The sequence below is a fragment of the Molothrus aeneus genome, chromosome 2 (assembly GCF_037042795.1).
Source record: "Molothrus aeneus isolate 106 chromosome 2, BPBGC_Maene_1.0, whole genome shotgun sequence".
Lineage (NCBI taxonomy): Eukaryota > Metazoa > Chordata > Aves > Passeriformes > Icteridae > Molothrus > Molothrus aeneus.
Genome location: NC_089647.1, coordinates 90319504 through 90347468, shown reverse-complemented (window position 1 = coordinate 90347468; position 27965 = coordinate 90319504). Strand labels below are relative to the sequence as shown.

General features: G+C 39.6%; 2 protein-coding genes across 2 annotated transcripts; one reads left to right on the top strand and one right to left on the bottom strand.

Moving 5' to 3' along the window:
* Positions 1-14: 14 nt before the first annotated feature.
* Positions 15-5075, bottom strand: SOWAHC (sosondowah ankyrin repeat domain family member C). Its single transcript, XM_066545275.1, has one exon. The coding sequence runs from the start codon at positions 4944-4946 to the stop codon at positions 3435-3437; it is 1512 nt and encodes a 503-aa protein (XP_066401372.1). The 5' UTR covers positions 4947-5075; the 3' UTR covers positions 15-3434.
* SEPTIN10 (septin 10) lies at positions 5074-27885 on the top strand. The gene is given in 12 exon segments (XM_066545274.1): positions 5074-5169; positions 5171-5270; positions 5273-5313; positions 8892-9009; positions 9688-9883; positions 11344-11530; positions 15107-15268; positions 16737-16833; positions 17390-17552; positions 24526-24658; positions 27004-27189; positions 27398-27885. Coding segments are annotated over 12 exon segments (1623 nt in total). The 3' UTR covers positions 27542-27885.
* Positions 27886-27965: the final 80 nt, after the last annotated feature.

The window sequence follows — 27965 nt, the reverse complement described above, 5'->3', positions numbered from 1 at the left end:
CATACAGGAGCCAATTCAGAGCATTCATGAGCTCTTTTTATTTCATAAAACTAAAGCTTACAGATTCTCAACTCATAACCATTCAGAGAGACAACCACAAAAAGTGTATTAATAAAACCCAATAGGCTTCCAGGCCTCCAAAATTTCTCGAACATAAAGTACAAAAAAAGATAGCACATGTTACATTACAGTCTTGCTGACTTTCACACCATCATAAAAAGTGAACAAACACATTCAGTAACTTCAGGCGTACCATTAAAAAGATACCAGTAAGTGCTCCAGTTTTCTGTACCATACAACTTTATTTCAGTCACATTTCAGTCACATCTTTCTAGGCAATGTATCCAAAATATTTGACTCAAGCATACCTTTAGACTGCAAATATACTGAAATAGGACATCAAGTCTTCCCTACCTAAAAAAAAAAAAACCAAAAACCAAAATGATTAAGTTTTAGGTCATATTATAAAAAGTAACCATGTGGAATGTGACAAGTCATAATGTGAAATCAAAGTGCTTTATTCCCATAGCACAGAGAGACATGAGTTGTTATCCAGCCATTCTTTTGTATATCTCAAACACCAAAAGAGATATTTGCTCTGTTGCACCCCACCTTGCAAAGACCTTTGGATCATTATGGTGAAATTTCATTAACTGACAGCTAAACAGTATCAGTGGACCAGCAATTTCACTTTGAAACTTCAAATAATGATATAAATGAGGCATCTTTTGATCATTTTTCAAGTTCCCTTAATAATTTGCAAAGTTCTACTGTATTATGTAACATTATATTCCAGTTAATCTCTTAAAATCCAAGGTATGCTCTATTCAAAACCCTAAAATTATTTCCCTGTAACCCAATAGCTGTCTAAGACTTGGCATTTTTGTGTAATTCTTTGCTATTTGCATGCGAAGAGAGAAACACTTCACCCAACAGCCTGTATGAAAGAACCATAAACTCTCAAAGCAGAAAACAACTTTAATAAGGTTTGGACATCAGTAGTTGTGTGGAATATGTGCTCAATTCAGATGTGCCCGTACTGAAGAATACTCATGTTCTAAGTTTTCAGTCAGAAAACTTCCCTCCTACAGAAGTCTAAAAACCTACTTATCTTGCAGAGGAAAGTTTAAGACTTAGGCATCTAATTATCTTTTCTGTTACAACAGAATTAGCTCTACATCATAATATGTATGATTAATCTTCCCTATTTCAGACATCCCACTGTACAGGTGTACAGTTTGAACAGGGAGGACTGAGGGAAAATTTCTGGTCCTGTCCCACAGAGATAAAGGAAAAGCGCTTTGCAAGACTGATCTTATCCATTGCATTTGAGGCAACTAACCCAAAATGAAGGCACATGAAATCTGTAACATTATAGCTTATAAATTGTAAACTAAAGCTGAACCTCTCTATCATTTCTAGTCTTTTTGCACAGAAGTAATAACCAGCACCTATGCAGAGGTTCTATATTATTTTTAATGCAGCTTTTTCCAGAAATAGTTAAGTGTCACTTGCATGCCTGTGCAAACACTGTCATTTATTAGGTCTTGACATGAAGTGCAGAAACTGGTTGTTATCTGCATGGAAAGTCTGATGCCAATGCATCAGTAGCACTTCCTTCCCGTCGCTACAAGAAATATAAGTCACTAGAACAGCCACAGAGACCTGGCTGTTATCTCAAAAGCGCACACTCCCTGCAGCAGTTTTCCTGTGAGGTGCTCTACAGCTTGTGGCATGCATTTAATCAGTGTTTCAAATTTGGATTTTAACATGTCAAAGCCTATCTACTTTTGGTTAGCTACAGGCCAGGCACGCACATGCATCTTAAGGAAGCCAGCTCGAAACGTGCTTTGACAGATGCTCATTGACAGATGCTGCATTGAAACTGGCCATACTTTAACCACTAAACACAGATGAGCTGCTACACTGAGCAGCATTCAGGATCCAGGGTCAGCTCAATACCTCAGCTCTCAAGGAAAGCTGAATATGGATATAAATCGGCCTCCTAGATTTCACTGGAACTGCTGCCTTTAAAGCAGAGAAACAAGATTCAAGGTTTCCAAAAGCTTTAACAGACGGATAGGCTCGTCAATCAGATTAAGACTTACTAGGCTGTCAAACAAGAGTTCAAAGCCTTGGCTATCACTTCTCTAGAAATATAGGTTTAAAAGAACTCAAACACCACTGCCACCACTTAACTAGAATATGTAATTATGCTTCATTCAGAATGATAAACAGGGATTGGGTTTTGGAGTTCTAGTTTTTCACCCTATGCATGAATTCACACACCCTCCTTTTGTTTTCTTCCCCTTTTTTCTCTATTTCCGCACAGTGTAAGTTGATGGGATTGGCACACAAGTTACCAGCGAACACAGACCTGTAGCTATTACATTACAGAACCATATTAGAGTTTCATGAAGATTTCATGCAACGGTGTCTGTGCTCTTTTATTCTAAGAGAATGACTTTCACAGGTAACACATACAACACGATTTTCTGATTTTAAATGCAGTGAGTTACACAAAGAACATTAACAAGAATTGACCAGACTTAATAACTGGAACTGCGCTAGGTCTGGCACTTGAGAATTCACAGTGATTAAAATAAAATTGCTTTGCCTAAGACAAAACATAAGATACCAAATATATATAAAAACTCTTTGCTTCTATTATCTTGTATTAGTATTCCAACAGCGATAAGCAAGTTCAGTAGTACCTCAGACAGCAAAGACTTCTGCACATGGTTAACTTTATTCATTGCTTGCAGTGCAATGGATTATTATTTTTTAAAATAATGTATTCATGATGTCAAATCAAACAATTTTCAATGCATAAAGTCAACACAGGCTCAACTCTTTGATGGATTGAAGCTTGGATTCTGACAGGAAACCATTCTGTACCATCTCATTTTGTGTACCCAACTCCACACTGTGCCAGGTGGTATTGCTGTTAAAGAGAAACTTAAGGTATACTTGTATATTACTGAGGTGTTCTTCTGCCATAGCAGATTGTTTGCTGATAGTTTATAGTACCGGTTGATAGTGTAAGAGTAAAGCATTTGCACTTTTCTTTCCCCCACTCACTTCACTAATCCTAGTAGAGCCACTAACACAGGTTTACGATCCCAAAGCCTGCTTTTAGAGAGAAAGGAGCACAGCTTTTAAACACCCCAGTGTTTCTCTACCCACCCACTGCCTCCCATTTCAGCTCTGAGGGCCCGACTGGAGCAGCTGCTCCTAGGAGCTGTGAGCTCCCCAAGCCCTGCTGGGCTCACTGACCGCACCGAACTGGGAGTTAAAGCAAGATACTCAGGACCCTTCTGGGCAGAGTCCACGAGTGTAGGCGAGAACCCACTCGTACGTGCCTCACCTTCTGTGCTACACCTGAGGGCACTTTGGTCCGTGCATCCACCTCCCAGACCTCCTGCTCCCTGGCCTTATCCAAACACATTGGACTTTGGCCTGAGCTTGAATGACGATTTCAGGGATTTCTCCTCATGCTCTTCCTCCTCAGCGTCACCGCGAAAGGAGGGCGTGTTGTGGATGATCTGAGTCCTGAAGCGGATCTTATTAAGCCGAGGCTTCATCCGTCCGCTGCCAGAGGTTTTCCTGGTCATCTCCTTGCCTTTGCCCGGCACCGCTGCCCCATCCGTACCTTCAGCTTCCTCCCCAGTGCCGTGATGGTGGTGGGAGAGCCGGTAGTTCATGAGATTAGATGGCAACACCTTGGAGAGCCTCCAGCGCCCGCTCCCATTGCCAGCATTCCCTTCCTCCTCCTCCTCCTCCTCCAGGGCCCCCACGAGGTTCCGCATGTCCCCCGAGGTGCCCTGCTGCAGGTACTGCGCGGCCTTGCGCCCGCTGTAGTCGCGGATGTCCACGTCGGCGTCGTAGGCTCCCACCAGCAGCTTGACGACCTCGGCGTGGCCGTGCATGGCGGCGATGTGCAGCGCCGTGTGCCCGCCGCTCGTGCGGGCGTTGATGTCCACGGGCAGCCCGTGCCGCTGGGCGAAGTTGACCAGCGTGGCCAGCAGCTCCTGCCGCCCGTGCTTGGCGGCCCAGTGCAGCACTGTGAAACCGGTGATAAAGTCCCGCTTGCAGAGCAGCGCCGGCTCGCAGCTCAGCAGCCCCTCCAGGCTCTCCCATCGCCCGTCCGAGGCCGACAGCATCCAAGCGTGCTCCAGGGGGTCCAGTGCCACGGAGCCGGTGGTGCTCCCCTCTTCCTCAGCGGAGGACGAGGCCACTGAGGCGCTGTCCGAGTCGCGGCCGCGGCCCCCGCCGGGGAGGGCGCCGCGCTTCAGCTGGGGGGAGCTGCCCCGCGCCGCCTCCCGCAGGCTCCGCCGGCCGCCGCCCTGCGCCGCCGCCCCGGGCGCTCCCTCCGCCGCCCCCACCTCGTCCGTCGCCGGGGGCCGCCCCGGGCCCGTCTCTATCGCGGTCTCCTGGCCGCCGCCGCCTTCGCCGCGCCCGGGCGGTGGCCCCCGCCGGGAGCCCCTCCGCTGGCCTCCAGCCACCGCCGGGCTCGGCCGGAGCGGCTCGCCCCGCTGCCCCGGGGGCTGCGGACGGCTGCCGGCATCCTCGCCTGTTGCCGGCGGCGTCTCCTCAGCACCCGCCTGTGGGGAGGGCGGCGGGCTCGGCTGCTTCGCGCTGTTCTCCGCCGCCGGCTCCTGCTCCCCGGGGGTCACGGGGGCGGCGGCGGCGGCGGGGAGCTCGGGGGCGCAGTACCGGCGCCGGAGGTGCACGTACTTGACGCCGGTGCCGGGCTCCTGGCGTACGGTGGCCACTGCGTTGACCAGCTCCTTGAACCGATGCCGGGCGGCGGCGCGGCGGGAGGGCTCCGCGGGGTTCAGCCAGTCCCGGAAATGCTCCAGCAGCTCCGCGTTGCGCGCCCGCCCGCCCCGCGCCGCCAGGAACCGCACCACTGACTCCTGCTGCAGCTCCGCCGGCTCCGCCATCGCCGCCGCTAGCCCATCGCGCCGCCAGCGCTCCTACTGCTGCTACTGCCGCTACTGGTGATGGTGGCAGTGGTGGTGCGGGCGCGGCAGAGCCGCCGCTGCCCGAGCCCCTCCTCCCGGCAGCAGCATGCCCGGCAATCACTGCCGCGGCGGCGGCACCGCGCCGCCCTCCGGCCGGGAGGCGCCCGCTAGCAGTGCCCGCCCCGGCGGCGGAGCCGCGGCCGCATCCCCTCCCCGCGCTCCTCCCCGCCGCGTGGCTCTCCCCTTCGGCGGCAGTTTTGGCCGCGTCCTTCTCTCTCTGGTCTTCTCCCTCCTTCTGTGTCTCTCTGGCGGGGCTATGGCCGCTTCCGATACCGACGAGCACCTGGTAAGTCCCCTCCGCGGTGCAGGGAGCGGCTGGTGAGCAGCCCCTGTGCCGGAGATGAGCCCGGCGCGGCTGAGGGGACGGAGGGGCCCGGCAGCGCCGGCACCAGGAGGGGAAGGAGGGTGGCGGTCGCACCGTGCGAAGGAAGAGGTGGAAGTGCTGCCCTCCCTGTGGGGCGCCGGGCGCTGCCCCTGGTCCATGCCGGGCGCTGCTGAGGGCCGCGTCAGGGTGCGGGTCGGGTTAGCGGGGGAGATGAAGGCTCCTTCCTCACGTTAGTTCCCGGAGCTTTTAGGCTTTTAGAACACTTGTTGTTAAAGGAACTTGTGTTCAGGTGTCCCTCTTCCTAGTGCTCCCCTGGCGTATCGCGTATTTCAGGTAATAAGTTTAATCTTGTGTATTGAAGAGTATCTTGTGTAATGGCAAAGCTGTCAGCTTTATGTTCTGAAGACATTGAGCCCATCCACGCGACAGTGCTGGAGCGTAGTTCCCATGCCTGTAGGTAGTAGTGGAACTCGGGGCTCAGGAGGAGTCAGATCTGGGGTGCCCATGGGCACGTTCATGGGGGGATGTCCACGGGCGCCGCATCCTTCCCAGCACCTCGGCGGGGGTGCCGGGACCCTCACCCCCTGCAGAATCACACACTGGGTACGATTTTCTTCGAGTTTTGGAGGGCAAGTTTCTGTGATATCTGCAAATCCAGTAGCAAGCTAGTTTCTTGCTTAGACTGCTAGTCTGGTTCAGCAGAGGCTTACGCAGAGCGATGCATGTAGTCTGAGACTTAACTTTTGCTTTGGTAAGGGATGGTGTTGCACAGTTTTGGTCAAAAATATGTGGTAAATTTAAAAGATTGCTATTTTTTTAGGGTTTTTTTCTGAAAGAAATAATATTTTTTAAATGTTACACAGTCTCAGGTTATGTTTTTTTCATGCTGTTTTTGATGGGCAAGACAACTTTATATAAACCAAAATATTTGATTAAATCATAGAATCTTAGAATGGTTTGGGTTGGAAGGGATCTCAAAAAGATTGGTCCCAACCCTCTTGCTCTGGGGCAGGGACAGTTTCCACTAGACCATGTCGCTCAGAGCCCCATCCAATTTAACAATTCTGGAGAAATCTAGACACATTAGTTATGCCCCCAACCTTTAAGAATGGGGTTGAGGGAAGGAATGAGGTGTGAGTTAGGTGATATTTAGGTGATATCAATTAGGTGATCAACTAGGTGATATTTGTTTTTCTTTTAGAAGTAGTAAGAATGTAGATATCCTGTGGTCAGTTTTGTGGACTTTGTCTTTCTGCTATTGTCTAACAAATAAGCAGAGAAATTGACACCCAATGTCCGTGGAAAATTTCAGAGGGAAAAATGTGGCTACTGCTTTTCTATTAAGATAATGCTTCAGTTGCTGTCAAGTGGAATAGGTTTACACAGTGATTCTTGTGTAAGGAAGGGTTGTCCTGAATAAGAGCTCGCTGCTTGGTAGGCACCAGCAATTTACACACTGAGACAAGCTACTTCTATTTCTTTCTTCCAGTTTGTGCAAAGTGGGGTGCTAGGTGATGACCCACAAAATGCTAGCTGCCCAGTCATCAAAACTACATATATAGATTTTAGCAAACAAGGAAATCAAGGGTCACTGGCTACTAGTTGCATAGTTTTCTTAATTAGTGTTCTACCTTCTGTTGGTTAGTGATTCTCTGGTTTGTCATGCTAATTAGTTCACGTTCGCAATTTTCTCTTCTTTTGAGTTGGTGGTGTGTGAGTCGGTGGTCACAATCTCCTGCTAAAATTTCCTTGGCGCTGAGTCAGTTGATTTCAGCATAGTTGCTGAGTTGACTTTGTTAGTTTCTTCCTTATATTGGATGTTCTGCCAAATGTCCTTGTGGCCCATACATTTTGCATTTTTTGTGTCCACTCTCATTAGCACATCCTTCTCCCCAGGCTTTGTTAACCTCCTCCAGGTCTGAGATCATCGAGGCATGTCAAGTCCTAAGCCATAACAAGGCAATTCTGCTAACAAAGTAATTTATCTTTCCAACATCTGGACATCAGAAGGGAATAAATTTATTCCTGTGAGGGTTTTTTAATTTTGAGAGTTACAAATGGGAATGCAGAGGTCGGGATATAGGCTGATGCCATGAAGGTGAAAGGCTTCCCCTCTGCAATCACACTGAGCCTCTTGCACTGGCTTTTGGTGTGGAGCTGAGTGGTTTGTGTTAGAGGAGCTGTGTTATCCTAGTGGCAATAGAGGTGCTTTGAGTAACAGACTGAGTAGCTAGAGTTCATAGATGTGCAGCCACTCTGTCTCAGATGCACTTGTCTTTAAATGGACAGGAAACTGACAGTTCTCAGTGTTTCTCAGCACTTTTTAATAGTAATTTTTTTTCTGGTAGAATGACTTGAGAAATTTTGTTTTCTGATGCGCTTTGAATGCGTTTTTTTTTTTTTTAATAGCCCAAAGATGTAATATTTTCTTTTTAAACAGTTCACTTTGCATATGTATTTTTCCTCATATTAGTCTAAAATGGAATTATCTAATTAGAGGAATCTAAAATGAGAATTGGTGCAGTGCAGTCTGTAAGCCCATACAAGGAAGTCCTGTTCAAGTAAAGAAGAGGATGAGTATATGCCATGAGGAATATCCATATCCTTCTAGCTACAAGAATTCTGACACTTGCTATGCATACTTATTAGAAAAGGTGTCACTTTAATGGGCTTTTAAGTGTTAAATTTAAAAATTTCTTACTATTGACCATGTGCACATTCACATGGAAACAGTAATGGTTTCCAATTCCATGTGGATTGGAAATATAAGAGAAAGAATGGACTTGTCACCATTTCTACTTCTGATATGTAGTGTTTGTTTAAAAATACAGTTCATTTGTGTGGATCAAGATATTTCCTTTTATATTATAGTGTGCTCAAGATATTTCCTTATGCAAGGAAATTTCCTTATGATCAAGATATTTCCTTATGCATTTTAGTGTGCTCACTGCCTTGATGTCATGGTTCTAGATTGCTAACTCATGTTTGAAAAGGAATGTGCACCTTTAGATATTTCTTATGAAATAGATATAAAGCTGTCTCAGAGTTCTGGTGCATATAATGGGTGTAGATAGTGTTTTAGTTGACATTAATAGCAATTTCAGTTCCAGCTCCTCAGCTGAGTTCCATTTGGTAATGCATACTTTCCTCTGATTATGCTTTCTATTTTGGATTCTGATGCTTAGATTTTTTTAGTATGTTTTCCTAATTTCTAAGAGCAAACCAACTGTGATCTATTTTCTCCCTACAGTTTGCATTTTCAGTTGGACTTGTCTACTTTATTTCATTCATATTTCATAAGGTTGTTTGGTTTGGAGTTTTTTTCCTTTTTTTTTTTTTTTCTTTTAAGCCTTCAAATTGTTCTGTAAAGTAAATTGAAATTTTTCCTCTAATCTTGGACGAAAGCTCATTTGACAGGTCTTTTTTTCAAACTTTGGCTTTTCTCCATTGCATGTGAAATCATAAGGAATGAGTTTTAGCTTTCTAGTAGAATTTTTATTGCCATTGTTAACTGATATTTTAAAATTATTTTTCTCTAGCAAAATGTTGGCTGTCGAACTTTGTCCTTGTCTGCACATGTTGGGTTTGATAGCTTACCTGACCAACTGATCAGGAAGTCCATCAAGCATGGCTTCTGCTTCAACATTCTTTGCATTGGTGAGTAGCATCTGTGTGCCTAAAGGCTTTAGTGGCATACCCATCTTAGGAAGTGACTGGAATTTAAATCCACTTGTGGTGTTAAACAGTTTCTTTAATGTTAAGCATGAACTGTAATTCCACCCCTTCTCCCAGCTTTCTTTATTTGGGTTTGTATGTAGCATTTTCCTAAACAATGTGAAGACCAAAAAATGTTGAAGATGTATGCCAGTCATTTATTCATTTATCAGCAGCCTTTTGGATTTTTTTGAGTAAACGGGGCTTACATCTGTAACAAAGAGCTTCAGATTAAAAAACTTCTAAAATTCCAAGGTGATATTACTGAAATGTTTCTATACTTATCAAATGTTTTGCTCTAATATTTTACCCTTATTCTTAAAAGATGTTTGTTGAATCTCTGGTTTCACAGCTAGGTACTTAACTTTTAAAAATCTATAGGAAGTTAATTCAGACTTTTAAAGAACCCAAAGTGTCATGAAACTCTTCAGCTCATTACTCATTAGCCAATAATTTACCCTTACGGGTAGGATGAAAAAATAATGAAAATATATTTAGTGTTCACTAGAAGAATGCACAAATGCGCAATTTTGCTCAGAGAAATCAGTTGAGTTTTTGTGTACACTTTCTATGAGTATTATGTATGTATTGGATGTGAAAAACCCTTCTGTTTAACTTTAGGGGAAACTGGAATTGGGAAATCAGCCTTGGTGAGCAGTTTGTTTAACACCGATTTTGAGGACTCTCCATCAACACATTTTCTGTCAAGTGTGCGACTTAGAGCCCAGGCTTTTGAACTCCAGGAAAGTAATGTTCTTTTGAAGCTGACAGTTGTAAAAACAGTGGGGTTTGGTGACCAGATGAACAAAGCAGATAGGTAAGTGCCCTCTTGTCACTGTTATGCTGAAGTTTTGGTCTTAAGTGCAAGTTGATTTTACTTCGGGCTTTTGTAGTAAGTGGTTGTCTTACATGTATTCCAAGTAGATGGTTAACTGTTTTCCCTGTGTGCCAAAGTAAACATATTGTTCTTCTCATGTAAGAAATTATTTTATAATTCAGATGAACTCTGCCCTTTGCTTTATGAAATCTTTTCTTTCTTAATCTTTTATAAATGTGTGCATATGCAGTAGTTTCTTTTGGGGTGGAGAAAAGCAGGGAGTTCAGTGGGTGGGTTTTTAAACAGCTAAACAGATTATAAAGTACTGCAGATTATATAGATTAGATCTACAGGGTTTTTAACAATTTCATTGTAACTTGTTGAAGACCTTAAACTGGAAGTTTAATCATGTGAATTACCGAAGGCCCTTGTGTTTTGTGTCAGTCAGCTTAGTCAGAAGATGTAGAGGCAGCACACTGGTGTCTTTCAGAACTTTTTTTGAGTCTGCTTTTGTGACTTTTTTACAGGACTGAACTGTCTCAGCAGATTTTGTTTCTTTCAAGGTAATTGTAAAGGATTTGTGCCATGTGAGTACCTAAATGGTGGTACTCATATAATAAAAGGTTAGAGAGTCACATTAAGATTATCATGACAGCTGTGGCTCATGGTATGACTGGGTAATAGTTGCTGGTGGTGAATTGGATGAAGGAGATGCAAGTAGATACTAGTATAGCTATTACAGATTTTGATGTGTGGTATAGGAGGTGCCTTTTTGTCCTTTTGATTTTGTGTGTAACACCTGCTTCTGGATTTCGATAGCGTTTGATCTGGTTTGTAAACTTTGTGGAGCAGAAGAAATGTAAGGGTGCACTGTTTCTACATCTAGCAAAACTTTCTTTTTGAAAGCACATTAGACTCTGGTTTTAGGTAGGATAAAGTATACTTAAACTGTACTTACTATAAATCGGATTTTTATTCTTTAACATTCCTCATTTTAGTTTTTGTCTATTGTTTAAGAGCTCTTATGTACAGTACTTCAGATGATAAAGTTCATCCTGTTTCTTGGTACTATTAGTTACATATTCTTTCTTTTCTTGTATTGTACCTAAGAGGTTGTTGTATCTTCCTTATGTTTAAGAGTTCTGCATTTGCACAACTTAATTGCAAAATTTTAAAAACATCACTTGGGAAGTTTGTTATAATCATAATTAACTTTATATCATTTTTTTTCACTAATAGTAGTAGCTAGGAAATATTTTGTTTGTATTAGATGCACAATTCTTTTCTGAGTAGGTTTTCAGAAATTAGGATTACTCTGTACACATAATTTTCTGGCCTACTTTAGCAGCCTTTTGACATGTAAAGCAAAAATCTGCAGAACAATTCAAGAGAATTCCCTTCTTAGTCTGTCTCTGTTTAGGAGTAGCTAATATCTGGTTGTTAAATTTTATTTCCTACAGCTATCAGCCAATAGTGGATTATGTAGATGCACAATTTGAAGCCTATCTCGAGGAAGAACTGAAAGTTATACGTTCTTTATTTAGCTACCATGATACTCGCATCCATGTCTGCCTCTATTTCATTTCACCTACAGGCCGTTCTCTAAAAACCATAGATTTGTTAACTATGAGAAGCCTAGACAGTAAGGTAAGACTTGGAAACAGTTCCAAGAATTTGTCTTACTTTCTAAAGCATCTTGTAACTTTTAGGTCCACTATCATGTTTCAGATCTATATCGATGAATTTGGTTTAGTAATTTTTTTTGGTACTGATATACTTTAAGTTCCAAATAAATGGGCTCTGCACGTAGCTTGCAGTTCATCACTTGTTTATTTACAAATCAAAAAGAGAGAGACGTGTGGCAAGAACATTGAAAAAAGAATCACAACAAAGTTAAAAAAATACTAAAAAAAGTAGAACCACCCCAACTTTACTTTAAATAAACCCTAAGCATAGTAGGGAGATTGGATAGGGTACCTTCTGTAAGCACTTTACTATTTCTAATTAAGCTTGTTTCTAGTTTTGGGACTGCTGGAAAGTTGGTATCTAAAAGGCTCTGCAACACTGAAGATCTTTGTTTTAGATAACCGAAGAGGCATGAAGAGCCATGAACAGAACACTCTGCCAATGTGGCTTTTTCTGTGATAGGCTGCAGTAGTGTTTTAACATATTGATTAGTTTAGAAAGCTTTGAAATAGCACTTTCTAGTGAAATTACTTGCATTTTCTAATTCCTTAACTTTCTTCCTGTAATGGAACTGTGTGAAGCTAAATCTTTAACCTATTTTAAGAAACCTTATATTATTTGGATTTAATTTGTTGAAATGTTGAAAATTTTGAAAACTTAAATGCGTTTGCTGTGCCTTTCGCCTTTTTCTTTGTGCTGTACTAGAGCCCCTCCCACTAAATTTTCTTCCTGCATTTTCTTGTTTCAGAGAAGTTTTTCCAAGATAGCAAGGATTAAATCAGCTCTCTAGTCCACATTTGTGTTTGATAAGCCCATTTGGGAATTTTGTTACTTTGTTTGTGGATGTATTTTGCATTCTGAACTTCTCAATAGCAGAGAAAGGAAGGTACGGTGGTACAAAGGTAGGGGAGAGCACATTTCTGTGGGCTATGTTGTTGGTTTCTAGGTCGTGCCTGCTCTTTACTGAACTTCCTTTAAAACAGTGTTTCTTTCAAAAGAAAAGGATATAGATCTTCGAATTCCATCATCCTAAGAAAATACTTCCATCAGGATAAACCAAAAGTAATTCTGCTTTGAGGAATTTTGGCTTCTAGCCATCTACTGCAAAAACTTTTAATTCTGCTTTGGCACAGAGAGAGCATAAACCACATGTAACTCTGTTTTTTTATCCCTTTGCAATGGATTCTTTCTGATCTTACTACAGAAATAACCATATACACACAGAAAGAGTTATGTGCTTTAACTGTAGTTTTGTTTGCATCTTGTTGTGGAGCATGTTTGTGGTGCTTTTAGTACTGCATTCTCCTAGTAGCAGTTAAGAACTTGGAATTTCCCAGGATGTGGGAGTCCCTGGGTGTATTCACTGAGTACAGGATTCTATAAAGAGAAGATGGTACAGCCACATTCATCCATTAAATGTGTAAATCTATGTGGAAAGCTGTCTTGAGTTTCTTCCTGAATCCACTGCAGTGTACACTGTGTACTTTTGTTACAGTCTGCTGCTACAAAACAATAGCAGATTACACAGCTCAGAGGTACAGAGGGTTCTTGGGGTAGATCAGGTTCATCCTGTACTCCGCAGTCCTTGAAGAAAAAACAGAGTATCTATGGTCAGTTTGTTTTTCTCTATTATGGATTGGATGACTAGCTAAAAATTTGGACTCTAGCATTTAGACACTGGAAAATCCTATAGTTTCTCTAGTTTTGCTTAGGATGGCATCACTACAGACAAGCCAGGTTTCATTCACAGACAAAGGGATCTTTTCCTGTACTCTTTCTTCCTGGAAATAGTGATTATTCAACTAATAGCTCTTCAGTTTTAATTCATTCTCACAGAATTGTATGCAGGTTATGGTTAAGTCAGTAAAGTACCTTGGGGATTTAGGTTTTTTCCCTTCAGAAAGAATCTTCAGAAATTTTTATATTGATTCACAGAGATACACTTAAATCAGCCTGCTCTTGCAACCAGCAATGATTTCAATTACATGTATTTATTTTCCTTCTTTGGGGCTTATCTAAAGCCAGAGTTAAGTTCATGCTTTTCAATTTTTATACACTTGTGGTGATTTAATGTCAGTGTTGATAGCTGTAATCACAGTTTCTGATGATTTTGTGTTTTACTGTTCTTCTTGGTAGACTTTCTCTGCTATTTGTTTTCTGTTTTCTAAGAAAAATTCTGTCCTAATTAGTGAGTGCTTGAAAAACATTCACGTTGAAAAGACAACTTTCATTTTGAAAAAGAGTAGAGGTTAATTGAATTCTGAGGACTCTGTGTTCCATCCATTTTTAGACCTACACTGGAGAAAAACTATACTGTTGTCCCTCAGCTAATTTGATTGAAGGTGTGAATTACTCCTAGTGTAACAGATTGTTTATACAATTCTAAATGAGTTCAGTTATTAGAAAAATAAATCCCATAATTTTATTTGATTTTAGATATTTTACCCCATATATGCTTAGATCATGTGTGCTACACAATTAAGGACTATCATCAGGTAATCTTGGAAGTCATACTTCAGAGCTGGCTTGCTTCTTTTTCTTTGGGACATTTTGCTTAAGACAGAAGTCTTATTTGAAAAATATCTATTTTGAATCTGTTCTTGACATTTAGGCATTTCCATTCAGGCAGAATATTCAGAAGAATAGAAAGTGTGTATGTTGTTTTGTTTTTTTTTTTTCCTCTCCTTCCTTTTTGCATCTGTGATCAAGGAACTCTGTAAAACACTTCATCTTTTGAAATCCAGTAGAGTTATTTATGTTGTTCGTTCAAAATACTGGAAAATTCATGATTTACATTTTTTTCCATTTGGGTATTCATTATTTCCATTTAGTTCTGAAAAATGTGTATTTTGGGAGTGATGATAGTATTTGTAAGAAAAAATTGGCATCTATTGCTTCCAAGTTACTGCCATCACTATTTTAGGAAATAGGGCAGTTTAATAGAACTGAATTCTGTGTTCTGAATAGTTAGTGTAAGGATTGGTGAGCAGGAAGCTTTCGCCTGTGTTACTCCTCTGCTCATGTTAGATGCTGGAGAAACTGTGCTGCAGTGGTGAGGTGAGAAAGATGTAGCTGAAAGGAGCCCAAGGAAGAGGCTCAGGGGTAGGCAGGGTTTGGCAGCCAGCTTCCTTTTCTTTCTGTATTTAGACTGCCAGCTTTCATTTAACACCTGAGCCATGTCCCCTGCTGCTATAAACTAAACAATCTATTTTTTTAACAGAGATATAAATATTTAATGGCATTTAGTTAATAAGTAGGCATTGCTTGTGTTTGAGTACTTCGCTCTATGAGACCTCCCTCTTTGTTCTTAGAATCAATTACTTTTAAGGGAGTATATTAAATAATTGGTTGCTAGTTAGTTAAATGATGCCCATGAGAATATTTTTCATTGTTTGTGAAAATTTGATATCAATCGGTGGAAAGGTTTGGACTGCAGAGGAAGTTTTAAACAGCTAGTTAAAAAACAATTCTATTTACAAAAGTTGCCACCTCAAAATTGAAGTCTCACACATTTCATATAATTTATGTCATTCATAGGTGAACATTATACCAGTTATAGGCAAAGCGGACAGCATTTCTAAAACTGAGCTGCAAGAGTTCAAGAAGAAAATAATGAGTGAATTAACTAGCAATGGCATCCGAATATACCAGTTTCCTACTGATGATGAAACTGTTTCTGAGATTAATACCATCACAAATGTAAGTAAAAGACAACAATTTTGATATTTCAGTGCTAAAACATCATTCTCTAATGCTGATTCGTGTCACTGCTTTCACCGTTTTCTTTAAGCTTGTAAGTTTGTATGTCACCAGTTTATTCTTCTCCTTAAAAAGCTCTTATGTGTTGGGGTTTTTTTTCCCTACTTATAAATCTTCTGCCCCTCTGCTGTTGATACATGTAACAGAAAAGAGGTTCTCATGCATAAATGGTTTTTCTAATATCTGGTTAATTAATATATAATTACTATTATAGGTGGACAGATTGACTTCGCTCTTTTCCTCAACAGATACAATTTTACATCTGGTAGAGAAGGTATTTAGGTGCCTTATGTCTACAACTTTCTACAATAGCAAGTCTTACACCTGTTTTTTTTCTTTTATTTAGTACTTTGTTTTGAAATTAGGACAGATTTTCTCTGGGGATGAAGAAGTGAGATGTGAGTCTGGCTTATTTTCGGTTGTCCTTTTTGACTGTCCCAGAGGTAGCTGCCAGCTCTCAGCTGTGAAGCTAGATGGCTTTGCCTTGAGTGTTCTGTATTTGCTGCTCTCATGCAGCAGATGTGTGTTTGTAGGTGCACCTGACCATGTGTTTGTGTGGGGGGGTATGAAAGTGGGAACAGGAGCCAGGATGCCGGAGCCCATGGCTGTGCATTCCCAACCTCTGTTACCTGACCAGGGAGTGACAATGTGCAGCTGTCCATCAGTAACAAGTCCTTTTGCTGTGGAGAAACGTGGTGGTTTGTTACTGACCACTTCCATGCTCTGCTAGTGATTTATTTTCCAGGTAATAGTGTTTCTTTATTTGGTTGGCTGTTGTGGGTCAGCAAGCAGGCAGGCAGTGCCCAGCCTGTCTTTGTGCCAAGCCCACAGCAGTAACCACAGCACAGGCTCCAATGTGTGATTGTCACATGAGTGTTACTGGGATATGAGCTCTGACTGAATGTATGTTCTAGAGCAGTTTTCTGTTTAGGGCTGACATTTCCTAGGGCAGCTCAGGGTGTAGTTGGCTGCCTTTGCCATTGGGACAGACGTGCTGAATCAGGAACAACCTGCTGTTCACCAGGTCTTTGCCTCCATGTCTTATTCTGTAAAGTTCCTTTCCAGACAGCCCCCAGTGTGTGCTGGGGCACGGGCTTATTCCTCCTGACATGCTTAGCATTGCTCTCATTTCCACTTTGTGAGATGCCTGTTGGCCCATTTCTCCAGCCTGCTGAGGTTCCCCTCAACACACCCATCTGGATCTATCAACTGCTCCTTCTGCTTCTATTGTAGTTTGAGTTTTTTATCAGTAGATACTGCCTAGCTACTGATCTCCTGGGGGTAGTTTTAAACTGCTTGTTAGCTTTTCCTGAAAATGTGTTTTCCTCCCTAATTTGTTTCTGACGTGTTTCTATGTTTTTACATAAGAGTGCTGACAGATAAGCCTTAATTGGTACATCTCCTACAGGATTATTTGCCATTTGCCGTGGTAGGAAGTATGGAGAAGGTGAAAATTGGAAACAAAATGGTGAGAGCTCGTCAATACCCTTGGGGCATTGTAAAAGGTAAAAGAATTCTTTAAAGTATATCTTTATGAGCTTTTGCTGTTGAAGTATAAAATTCACCAATAATACAAGGGCTGTTTCACTGATGCCAGGCTGATTGTATTTTGGATCAACAGTATAAGGAATTTAGCAATTAATACTTGAGGCATGCACTAACTTGTAATTTCGTCCTCACTGATACATTCTTGGGGTCAAAGTATGAGATGGTGTATGTAGTATTTGGGCAGGTTGGGATAGTGGCAGTACCTCTAGCACTACCAAATTTCAAACATTTGTGATTGTCAGTAAAGAGGGTTAAAAAAGAGAGAAATGTGTTTGTCTTCAGCTCAAGCAGGAAATCAGGACAGGCTGAAATATGTTCACCAGTACTTACAGGTCTTCAGTACATCAGTGTGTATATTAAAAATGATAAAGAAGTATAAGAGGTATAATAAACAACAAGACACCTTTTCCTAGAAGTATATTTAGTGAACAAAGTAAGCAATGATGTTTAAAATGTATTTTGACTATTTTGCTACTTCTGCATAATAATAAAATCATCTTTTTTACTGATTAGTGGAAAATGAGAACCACTGTGACACAATAAAGCTCCGCAGGATGCTGTGCACAAATATGGAAGACTTGAAGGAGAAGACTCGTGCGTATTATGAGTCGTACAGGCGCTGCAGGCTGGAAAAGCTGGTTTGCAGAGACATTGGCCCTGAGAACAAACCAGTCAGGTAAAGGACTTGGTGTGCAGCACTTGCTTTCTTCAGCATCCATTCACTTCACATCAACCCAATGCAGAGCAGCATTCATACATAAAATAAGTTTTCTAAGAGGGAAAGAATAATTGAAGGATGTAGCTGTTCCTTCAGTTACCTTCATGGAGAAGTATATGGGTTTAAATCAGCATTCTTTTTAAAAACATGAAAGCCAGTTGTATTTCTGAAATCTTTCTCTTCTATAATACACCTGAGGATTTAAATTTTTCTCGGGAAGCTTGTCTGTTTTCTTCAGGTATCTGTGCTTTACAAGCTTTTAAATTATTTTAATTATATATTAGTATTATGTTTTATTTTCTTTCTTAAGAATGTCTGATTATAAATAATAGTTTGGTTGGACTCCAGGTTCAGAAGGAACTGAAGCAAAAACTTTTACAAAATAAGTGGTTACACTGTTGACTTCCCACATTATCTGCCATAATAACAAATGTCTTAGTATTTTCAGGTCAAGAAATCTCTTGCTGGACTACAGGGAGTTAAAAGAGGATTTCAAAGGAAAGTTAAGTTATAAAGAGGGTTATAGACACTCAGTTGTTTCATGTAGTAAAGCTGCTTTCTGCAGGAAGCATTAAAATTTTATATCCATTTTGCTTAATCTTTTATTTCCTGTTCTCTTGTCTTCCTCTTCCTTTGGGTTTTTTTAATGCATGGGACTGTACTTTTAACTGGTCAGAATCCTGCTGGGGAAGAGCTGATGCTTTGTGAATTGTTCAAGCCTTCATGGTTTAGTGAAGCACCATTACTACATAGTTGTGGTGGGAAATATTGACTTAAACCAGGCATGAAAACAGAATAAGACTTTGCTTTAAGAACAGTTTCTCATTGTTTGAACCAAGGCACATTTGCAAATTAATCATTTAGATGATGTTGAGCTGACCTTGAATCAGTGGTCTCTTGACATTTCTCTTCACTTAACAAGAATGTAATACATCTTTTTCATAAAAAGAGAATCAAAGGTGAAAGAGGTTTAAAACCAACTGAAATTAACCATAGAATTTTCATTTGGTTTACATGTAAGAACATGTATTAATAGCTGATGTCTTGTTATCCTTGTCTAGGGAAGATTTTTTTTAGAGATTTGTTCATGGCAATATTGACTCCAGTACCTTCAGCTTTTCTGAAGCTCCATTTCATGGTGTACAGCCATCTCAGGATAAGAGTTAAATTATAAAAACCATCATCCATAGAAGTGTTTTCTTCTACAGACAAAGGAATTATATCTGTAAAACCCCTACACAGTTTATGTTTTGTAAAAAGGCTGAAGTGGCAGGTTCACATCAGAATGTCCCAGTATTTTACAATTCAGAGCTCATTTAGGAGTTGTCTGCTTCTTGGATATACAGAGGAGCCGAGTTCTCTCTGGTGTGTAGATTTTACATATGGCCCACTAGATGTCAGTTTTATTGAGAGAGTTTTGGCAAGAAAGTACACTCAGTAATTAGTTTTGGTAAATCAGTTCTATTGAAAATGTCATTGTTTTGGAAGGATGAGATAGATAGATATCCCATAAGAATCTAGAAAAATGAACTTTTTCCCAGATTTACTGCAACAGGAAGAGAAAAGTAAGACTAGGATAGATGTTGTGGTTGTCCCTCAATAATGTGGCATAGTGAATGATGCTGAGGTCTGAAAGAGAAGGTGTTTGGTGTTTTGAGAGAGACATTTTATGGTACTATAAAAAAGGAAGAGAATTTAGAGGATGTGTATGCAGTGTAATTAGCAGTCTAATGCAGCCTTACCCATAAGGTGCTTTATCAAGTTACTGAGGAAACAATAAAAAGTGTGATCCTCAGCAATGTGATAGAAAATGTCTTTTTACGTAGAGGAAGTTCAATGGTTCCCAGTTTGCTTGTACATTTAAATAACTTTTAGAATAGAGACTATCCAGTTGTTTTAGGCAAAACTGTGTTATTAAATTGTCATCCTCTTTGTCCTTAAAGATGTTTACAATATATACATGTGAATTCTAAAAGGTGTAGTTTTAGAGTAATTAATATTGCATAGCAGTATATGCCTGAAGATTAAAATTTCATGCTAGTTGTATAAATAATGATCAAAATGCATGTTGAGAATTCATATTTTGTGCCTGTGATGTAGCTGTCTAGATATTAAATTTGATAATAACATAGATTTAGAAAACCTTTGCTAGACTTAAGTAATTGGCTGTTTGTAGCCTTTGAACACTGACACTTGAGTAGCAAATGTGCCATGATTTTTGGCATATTGGGAAGAAACTGCCTGTGAAGTTCCTGTACTACCCTTTTGGATTTAGAAGTAGGACATTAGTTTATTCTTCCAAAGTTGTATGCCACTGCAAGGCAAAACCAGTAATTCTTGGATGTCCAGCTGCTTTATGAGAGAGGTTGTGGGCAGACATCTGTAAAGCCTTTTACTCTAACATGTGCGTAAAACACACTTTTACATGTGTGTAAAAACTTGTTGGCAAGTTTTACCTTTTTTATGGGAGATGTGGAAAGAGATCAGCATACAGCAGAAAAATATATTTGCATCTTTATTACTGGGTTTGAGAAGGGAAAATAAAGGTATTCTGAAGTGACTGTCTTGTGCACACTTTTAAAAACACCTATTCCCAAATCCTGTAATTTTGATGAAGCTATTTCATAATAACTTTTTGTTAGTTTGCAATTGCATTCTAAGAATGAAGTAATGAAGTCAATGGATAGCAGAGTATTTAGAATGTTTATGCATTTTATGCAGTATCTGTTGGATATAAAATTCAGAAGTTAATTTTTTATAATTTTATAATTTTTTGCTACTTAAAATTGGCATTTGCATTTCTTTGTTGTTGAAAAGTAAAGATAAACTTTTTTGTGTGTGTGCAGATGGTCTGGTCCTGCCTTTTTGATGGTCCAGTTATGCCCATTAGGAACATGAATTCCAGTTTCAGGTCATTCTCAGCAAGAGATAATTGCTGAGATGTTTTGAATGGTAAAATTTGGAATAATTGAAAACAGAAATCTAGACATGAAGACTGCTTCCAGGGAAACAAACTTCTAAATATACACACACACATACCTAGTTAGCCTAGGCATTTGCAAGGGAGGAGAGGATTGCTAGTGTTTTAAAGTTGGGCATTTTGTTGAGTCTGTTTTTCAATTTAAGTTGTTGCCTATGGGCACATTTTTGTTTTGCAAGAAGAAAATTGATAGACCAGGATCTGTTGAAAAAAGCTGAGGATTGATATTCAGGCTGTATGCTTGTGTGTTTAGATTTGCTGATGTTAATCATTCTCTGGGTTAGTTGTTCTTCTGTCATCATAATTGCAGTTTGTTCTCCATTATAATTGCAATTAAACATTATTATAACATAAGCATCTTGGTTTCTCAGTATGTGGAGAATCATTCCTTGCTTTTTTCTTCCCCGAAACTGGGATATTTAGACCATGCAGCTCTTGAACTTGTTTATTTTTCAGTCTTGTTTGAAGATGATGACAGAAAACCAGGAAGGATTCAGTGACATGAAGAAGTTTTTATGTAGAGGAAGGTTGATGTGACTCTTTTCATGTCTAAGAAAAGAAACTTAACATTTGAAAGGCTGTTAGACCTTTTCCTTAACAACTCCTTGGCCATGGAGTTCATCTGACCAGCTGCAGACCTTTGCATTTGAACTAAATATTTTAACCATCTTAGAATGAGATTGGGCCACACCTAAAATACCTGGCTTTCTTGCCCCTACTGAAAAATTGATAATTCTTTAGGTCTACCACATCCTTATTATTGCTCAATAATCAACTGAGCTAGTCGACTGAGTCAAAGCACAGTGCTAGAAATACCTGCCACTAGTTAATATTTTTTTTAGTTTTTCTGATATACCTTAATTAATAGTCAAATTAATTCTGCAAAAAGTTACAAGTGTTACATTCAAATTTGAAAGCTTTTAAAAGTGTAAGTGAATAAACTTTAAATACCTGTGTTGTTCAAAGTGCACATTGTGTTCCACTGAGAGTTAAATTAACTTCAGAGTCTTCATTTATGAACATAATGTGTCTGATTTGCAATTTTAGGCTTCCATGCTTTCAGTCTCATACAGACAGAAAAACTGTCACAGCTATGCTTCTGTAGAAAGGCAGGTGGTAGTGCTGGTATGTATGATTAGTTTAGACTTTCTTCACAATCCCTTACTACAAAACCTCAGTAAGAATACATTATTTAAATAATTAGTTATAACATTTAAATTTTTTAAGTGTCTTTGTACAGAGTATTTCATTCTGGATGTGTAAGCCAGAAGAATGAGAGTACCCGTGAACTTGATTTTCATAATGTGCTAAAAGAGAAGCAGTGAAACCAGTCTTCAGATAAACCAAAAAATATTTTACTATGAGCAGTGGATGAAGTAATAAAAGGACTGGCTTAAGATGTGGTGAACTGTTTTTCCTTCCTCCCCAAATCTCCTAACACTTAAGAGTGTTTGAGCTATTGTGTTGCTGGGACGTCACACACAGAAAAAGAAATTTTGCTTTAGTTCTGTCTGGCTGATTCCCAGAACAATTCAGTCCAGGGGGAAGGGGTATTTCATGGAGTCACAGAATGGTTGGGATTGAAAGCGACCTCAAAGACCATCTAGTTCCAACCCACTTGCCATGGACAGGAATACCTTCCACCAGACCATGTTGCTCAAAGCCCAATCCAGCCTGGCCTTGAACACTTCCACTTGAACACGTACTGGCATCCACAACCACCTGCACAGTAAATTTAAAAAATACGCTTTTATTTCTTGTCTTCTTTTTATGTGTAATAGGATTATTTACTGAGTTGAGTGTCTTCAAAGTTAATCTTTTATTAATTTTAAGACAAAATTGCTTTTACCTGATAAAGTAACCTAGTCTGGGTCTAAAGATGTCCACGTGTCCATGTGATTGTAGCATGTTAACTTAGTCTAGCATTTGCTCTAGCAGCTTTATCATTCCCAAAGGCAGCATTTTATCTGTGAGAACTGACACTGTGTGCAGAAGTGTGAATAGTGTGAGATTGCTAGCACTTGAAAAACCTGTGCTGTAGCATTATTGTCTAAACTTAGAGATAGTGTGAATGAATATATCTGTGTGAAAACCATGCCCCTGTTTCATGTGGATTTAGGGATTTAGAATTTCAGAGTGACCTAAGTTATTTCACAGCTGATTAAAAGCCCCCAAAACAAGCCCAAACACAAAAGGGTAATTGTTCTGAATTTATTTTGTTGCCATGTAGTGCTTGAATAAGATAGAGTAGGAGGAATGCTCTGGCCTTGATATCTTACAAACATTGTCTGCATGTGCAATTTCAAAATGTTTCTTCTCTCCTTAGATGATATTTTGAATACAAATAAGAAACTTTAAGATTGAGAAACTGCCCAGTCACCATAAATTTAAAGATAGAAGAGAGTCGTTTAAGCTTAGTGTTGCTCTAAATAATTAACTCTAAATTTTTTGGGTAAGTTTTTCCATTTATAAATGGTTTAAATAGAAACAGTAAAAGATAGGACAAAAACGTAAGTGTGTTTTTTAATTTATATTAAAAGTATAAATCAAAGTGAAATACTTAATATACATACATATTTATTTTACATGAGGGTGGAAGGCATGAGTTATCTGGCAAAGGACAGTAACTCATGTAAGCTGGGAAGGGCTGACTCAGCAAAACATGTAAAGAACAGCCCCAGAAAAAAGCTGGAACATTATCCAGGGTTTGAGCTGTTCTTAAGCCAAATGTCATAGAAGACAATGCTTTAGAGTTTTCAATAACCAGTAAAACAGCTGTGGTCCTCCAGTTGTGCTCTCTGGAATCATGTGACTTAGAGAAGTTTATGGTTAATGTTTTGATGGAAGAACTTGTGTCATTAAGCAGGTTTGCTTTTCAAAGGAGGTTTGGTGTGTGAAGTACATCTGTGTACAAGCTCCATTCATTTCTTGAAAAGCAAACATTTCCCACCAGCACTGCCTGGCAGCGCTAGTATAGACTCTGGAAACGTCAAACCTCTAGTAGTTTATTCATATGAATAAATTACTAGCATCTTTTAATTTGCCATGATATGTTGTGACATGAAAGAAGTATCTCAATTTCAAGTACCTGTTGTTTGGAGGGAAAAAAATTGTCTTGTGTACTGAAAAGGGAGGCATAGATTTCAAAGTAAAGAAATGTTTGATTTACTTGCTGACTTTTTTTTTTTGCCAGAGATTTGCTCAATGATCTGAACTAATTTACTCCTCCTATGTAGTTTCAAATATAAGTATAGGATATATGGAGTTTATTTACTTCTGGAAGAGAGGGTTCAGGAAAAAACAAGCAGTCTTGAGGTTTTGGCTGTTGCATGTTGGAAAGCAACCCTGTGCTTTAGATGTTGAACTATTTAGGAAATTGAATTCATTCTATATTAATGTAATTCTGCCATATTTAAATTTTGACATTAAAAAAGAGTGCTATATGTTCTGAAGATCCTGTTATTTTCTTCCATTTTCATATAGGAACAATCAGTTTTTTGTTACATTAGTGCTCCAGATTAATTGTTTTTGTATGGTCCTACTTGAAGACTGAGGTTTCACAATGTGGAAATTTTGTGAAATTTTTCTGGCAATTTCAGTGTCTTAGCAGTAAGCAACTAAAAGAAGCAGCTTATGCATGTTGGAGTCAGAAAGGTATAAATCAAGTCTTTAGAACATGAAATGCCTAAAGTGTTGCATTTACTTTGAAATGTAAATTGCCTAGGAGCTGTTAGCATAAGTAATTTTACTCAGGGTTGTTTACATAAATAAAAAAATAGAAAGATAAGATGCTTGCTTCTGTTTAGGTTTCTTCTTGAATTTTTATGTGGGAAGCTGTAGAAATTAATATTTCAGATGAGTATTAATTGTTTAAATAATTTTCTAGATTGTTGGTTTTCCACACTGAACAAAGCAGAGTGCTGGAGAGTTGCTTACATTTTTGAACTTCAGTCTACAGGAAGTCATTGAGGCAAAGAGGCTGGAGTTCTGCCTTGAAGTGGAAAGAAAAGAAGAGGAGATATGGCAACGATTTGTGCAGAGAGTGAAGGAGAAAGCAGCAATGTTGGAAGAGGCAGAGCAACAGGCAAGCATGCCTGTCTGTCTTGAGTTTGTTTTCTGAGATTTGGAACAGCTAAGTTCTTAACAAAATCACTGGTTGATATTTATAATTTCCTAATATTTTGAGGACAGTAATGCATTAAATCAAAAGCAGTTTGATTAGACACCAGCAAACAGGAGAATATGTCTTATGAGGAGCAGCTGAGGGAGCTGGGATTGTTTAGCATGAGGTAAAGAAGGCTCAGGGGAGAGAGACTTTACTGCTCTCTACAACTGCCTGAAAGGAAAAGTGAGTTTGGAGTTTGTCTTTTCTCCCAATTGCTAAGTGACAACATGAGAGGAAATGGACTTAAAGTTGTGTGATGGGAAGTTTAGACTGGATATTAGAAAAACATCTTCACAGAAAGGGTTGTTGAGCATTGGAGAACAGGCTGCCCAGGAAAGTGGTGGGTCACCATGCCTGGAGGTATTTAAAACACGTGTAGATGTGGCATCTGGGGACGTGGTTTAAGGGTGGACTTGGCAGTGCTGGATTCACGCTTGGACTTGATCTTAAAGGTCTTTCCCAGCAGCATACATGATTCTGTGATTCTGTAAATGGATCTTGTTTTGGGAAGGCAGGAGCTTACAGTCTAAAGGCATTGGTGGGTAGCTGGTGCACATCTGTGGAGGAGGAGTTGATATTGTGAAGTAAGAGAGTGATGAATATAATGTTTGTGTTTCTTTGCCTTCTTTAGCAATGTGAGAAACACTGGTATGCCTTAACAACACAGTAGATGCTTTTTGTGCGTAGATTGCACTGTAAAAAACAAACTTTTAGGAAAGAGTCTTTCCTCAGGCTTTTCAGAGTGGGCCATGTGTGTTTGCCTGACTTCCAGATCTAATTATTAAATCTAAGCTCAGCCCTCATACTGAGAGGTTTGAAAGTGTGTACGTCTGGTATTCTATTGGTTTGTTTCAGTTCTGGTTCCAAAATCTCATCTGTTCCAGCTGACTTAAGGCTGTTTGAAAATGTGAAATGTATCTTGGCTCTGAAGATTCAGACCTGTCAAGCTGGACTAGCAAGATAGGATCTTCTCATCTACTTTCTGCCAGACTCTTATTGTGGTCATGTCTATTTATATTCAAACTCTGGTTTAATTGAAATTGGAAACCTGTGTATTTTTATTAATGTTCTTTTCTGTATGTCAGTCCCCCAGCAAAGCTGTAGCAGGTTTTTTGAGGTGTTCAGGTGCATATTTTAAATAAGAAGGCAGCTTAGTATTTGTTTTCTAAATCTGTTAAGACCCCCATGCTACTTGTAGAGGAAAAAAAAAGAGATTCAGTCCTTCTCAGTGGGAGGCTGTTCAATTGGAAGAATGCTTAGTCATATTCAAAGCAGGTTCAGCAAGGTCTTACACAGTATCTGTGCTAACCCTTTGATATTTTCCTTGTATGATTTATACCAAGTGGTTTGTGAACTCTACATATTGCAGAATTATGGATATTAGTTTTCTAAGTTCCTGATGTGGGAAAGGGATCATGCAATCACTCCTAAAGAAGATTTGTCATGTTCTCTTACTGCTGTATTTGTATCTGGAAACTAAAGAAAACTGGGAATTTCTGTTGAACTTCAGATTTCTTTCACATCATTCATTTAGAGGAGACTAGCAGGTGCACCTATAAAATTTGTCAGGTCTGCTGTGTACAGCAGGCATACTGTTATGTTTATAGTCTTAATTAGTTTCTTCTTTGCAAAAGCAGGATTCTAGGAGAATTTGTGTGTGGGGAAATGGGAGATGAGGAAGGATGAAGTACCTCATTTGTTGTCACATACAACTTCACAATAGGTTTGAACTGGTTAAAATACATCTGGAAACGAAAATGCATTAGTATGTCAAAAAAACCTAGTCAAAGAGCTGAGAAGTAGGTAGCTTCTTGCAGCCCACCAGTAACTCCCCAACCAGACTAACTCTGGTTATATTTAAATCTGATCAATACACACTTCCCCACTATATTCTGCTTGAGTCATCTTGATTTAATCTGTCTGTTGATGATTGGTTTAGCTCTAAAGGCCTCCTTATTTTGATACAATAAAGATACAGTAAAATGTAGTAGGGAATCTGGTATTCACTTAGTGCCTTCCATGTTTTCTACCTGTACTTTGAGTGTGGTATCCTGCATCATGAGAACAGTCTGATAAAAGTTATTATTTTTCTGTATTGCTGCTTTTTAATCTTAACAGTTTGGGGAAATAACTGCAATTTCTAGCGACTACTAACACAAGCTGACATGGGTTTTAGTGTTATTTTGCAGAGGGTTTTTATATTGTGATATCACCACCTTGTGTTGCCAGTTGGAAATGTTGTTTTTTGTGCTTTCTTTAAATAGGTACTGACTGAATTTGAACATCTTACACTAATGCATCAAGAAGAGGAGCTGAAATGTGGGGAAGAGAAAAAACTCCTAGAAGATGAAAAAGCTCAGTTTGTTGAGAAGAAAGGTGTCACTGAATCGATTCAGTCACAAGTGTCTGTCTCTAGCCCTGTTAGTTTGAAGGCACAAGGACTGCAAAAAGTAAGTCATCAGAGAGCAATGAGAAAGTTCTTCACATTCACTTTTATAACTCAAATTTCAGTAATCTTTTAGAAAAGACAGATGCTCCTATTCTGTGATAAGAAGACAGAAGTGTATAAAATACCCTCATGCTTGGATTTACTTTTAGAGTAATTGCTGTATGTTCTGTGAGCATTGTTTTTTCTTTCTTTTCTTTTTTCCATAAAAGAAGCAAGATTTTCAACTTGAAGTTCAGTGCCTTCATATCAGAGATGAAGGAGCTGTGAATGTTGGAGAGCAGAGCGAGAGGGAGAGTGAGAAGGAGGAGTTAGAGAGAGAAATTCACCCAGGGAATTTCAGGAATAGTATTTGATTGCAGCACTCAGGTTTTGAATGGTAGGGTATGTTAGTAGTTTTATGAAGTAGTCTAACTGCTATTTGGCCCATATTAGATGTGTCTTCCTAGTACAGATTTTTGAGAGAAGAAATTGAAAAAATTGGCTGTAAAAACACAAAGTGCAGAATATGACCCAATAAAGATTTCGCTTTCTTCCCACCCATACATTTCTTTCTTTCACCACTCTTAAAAGAAAAACTTGAATAAATTGTGAAAATTCAGAAATACTTTCAAAAGTAGTGTCCAGAATAACACTCCCAACTGATTTATATTAAAAACATTGAATTAAATACTCATATATTAAATTAAATTGACTTAAATGTTTTTCTCCTCCAAAACCAGAAGTCAATTAACTTACTAATTTTTTTTCCTGATAATTTACAAATTTACTGCAGATAAC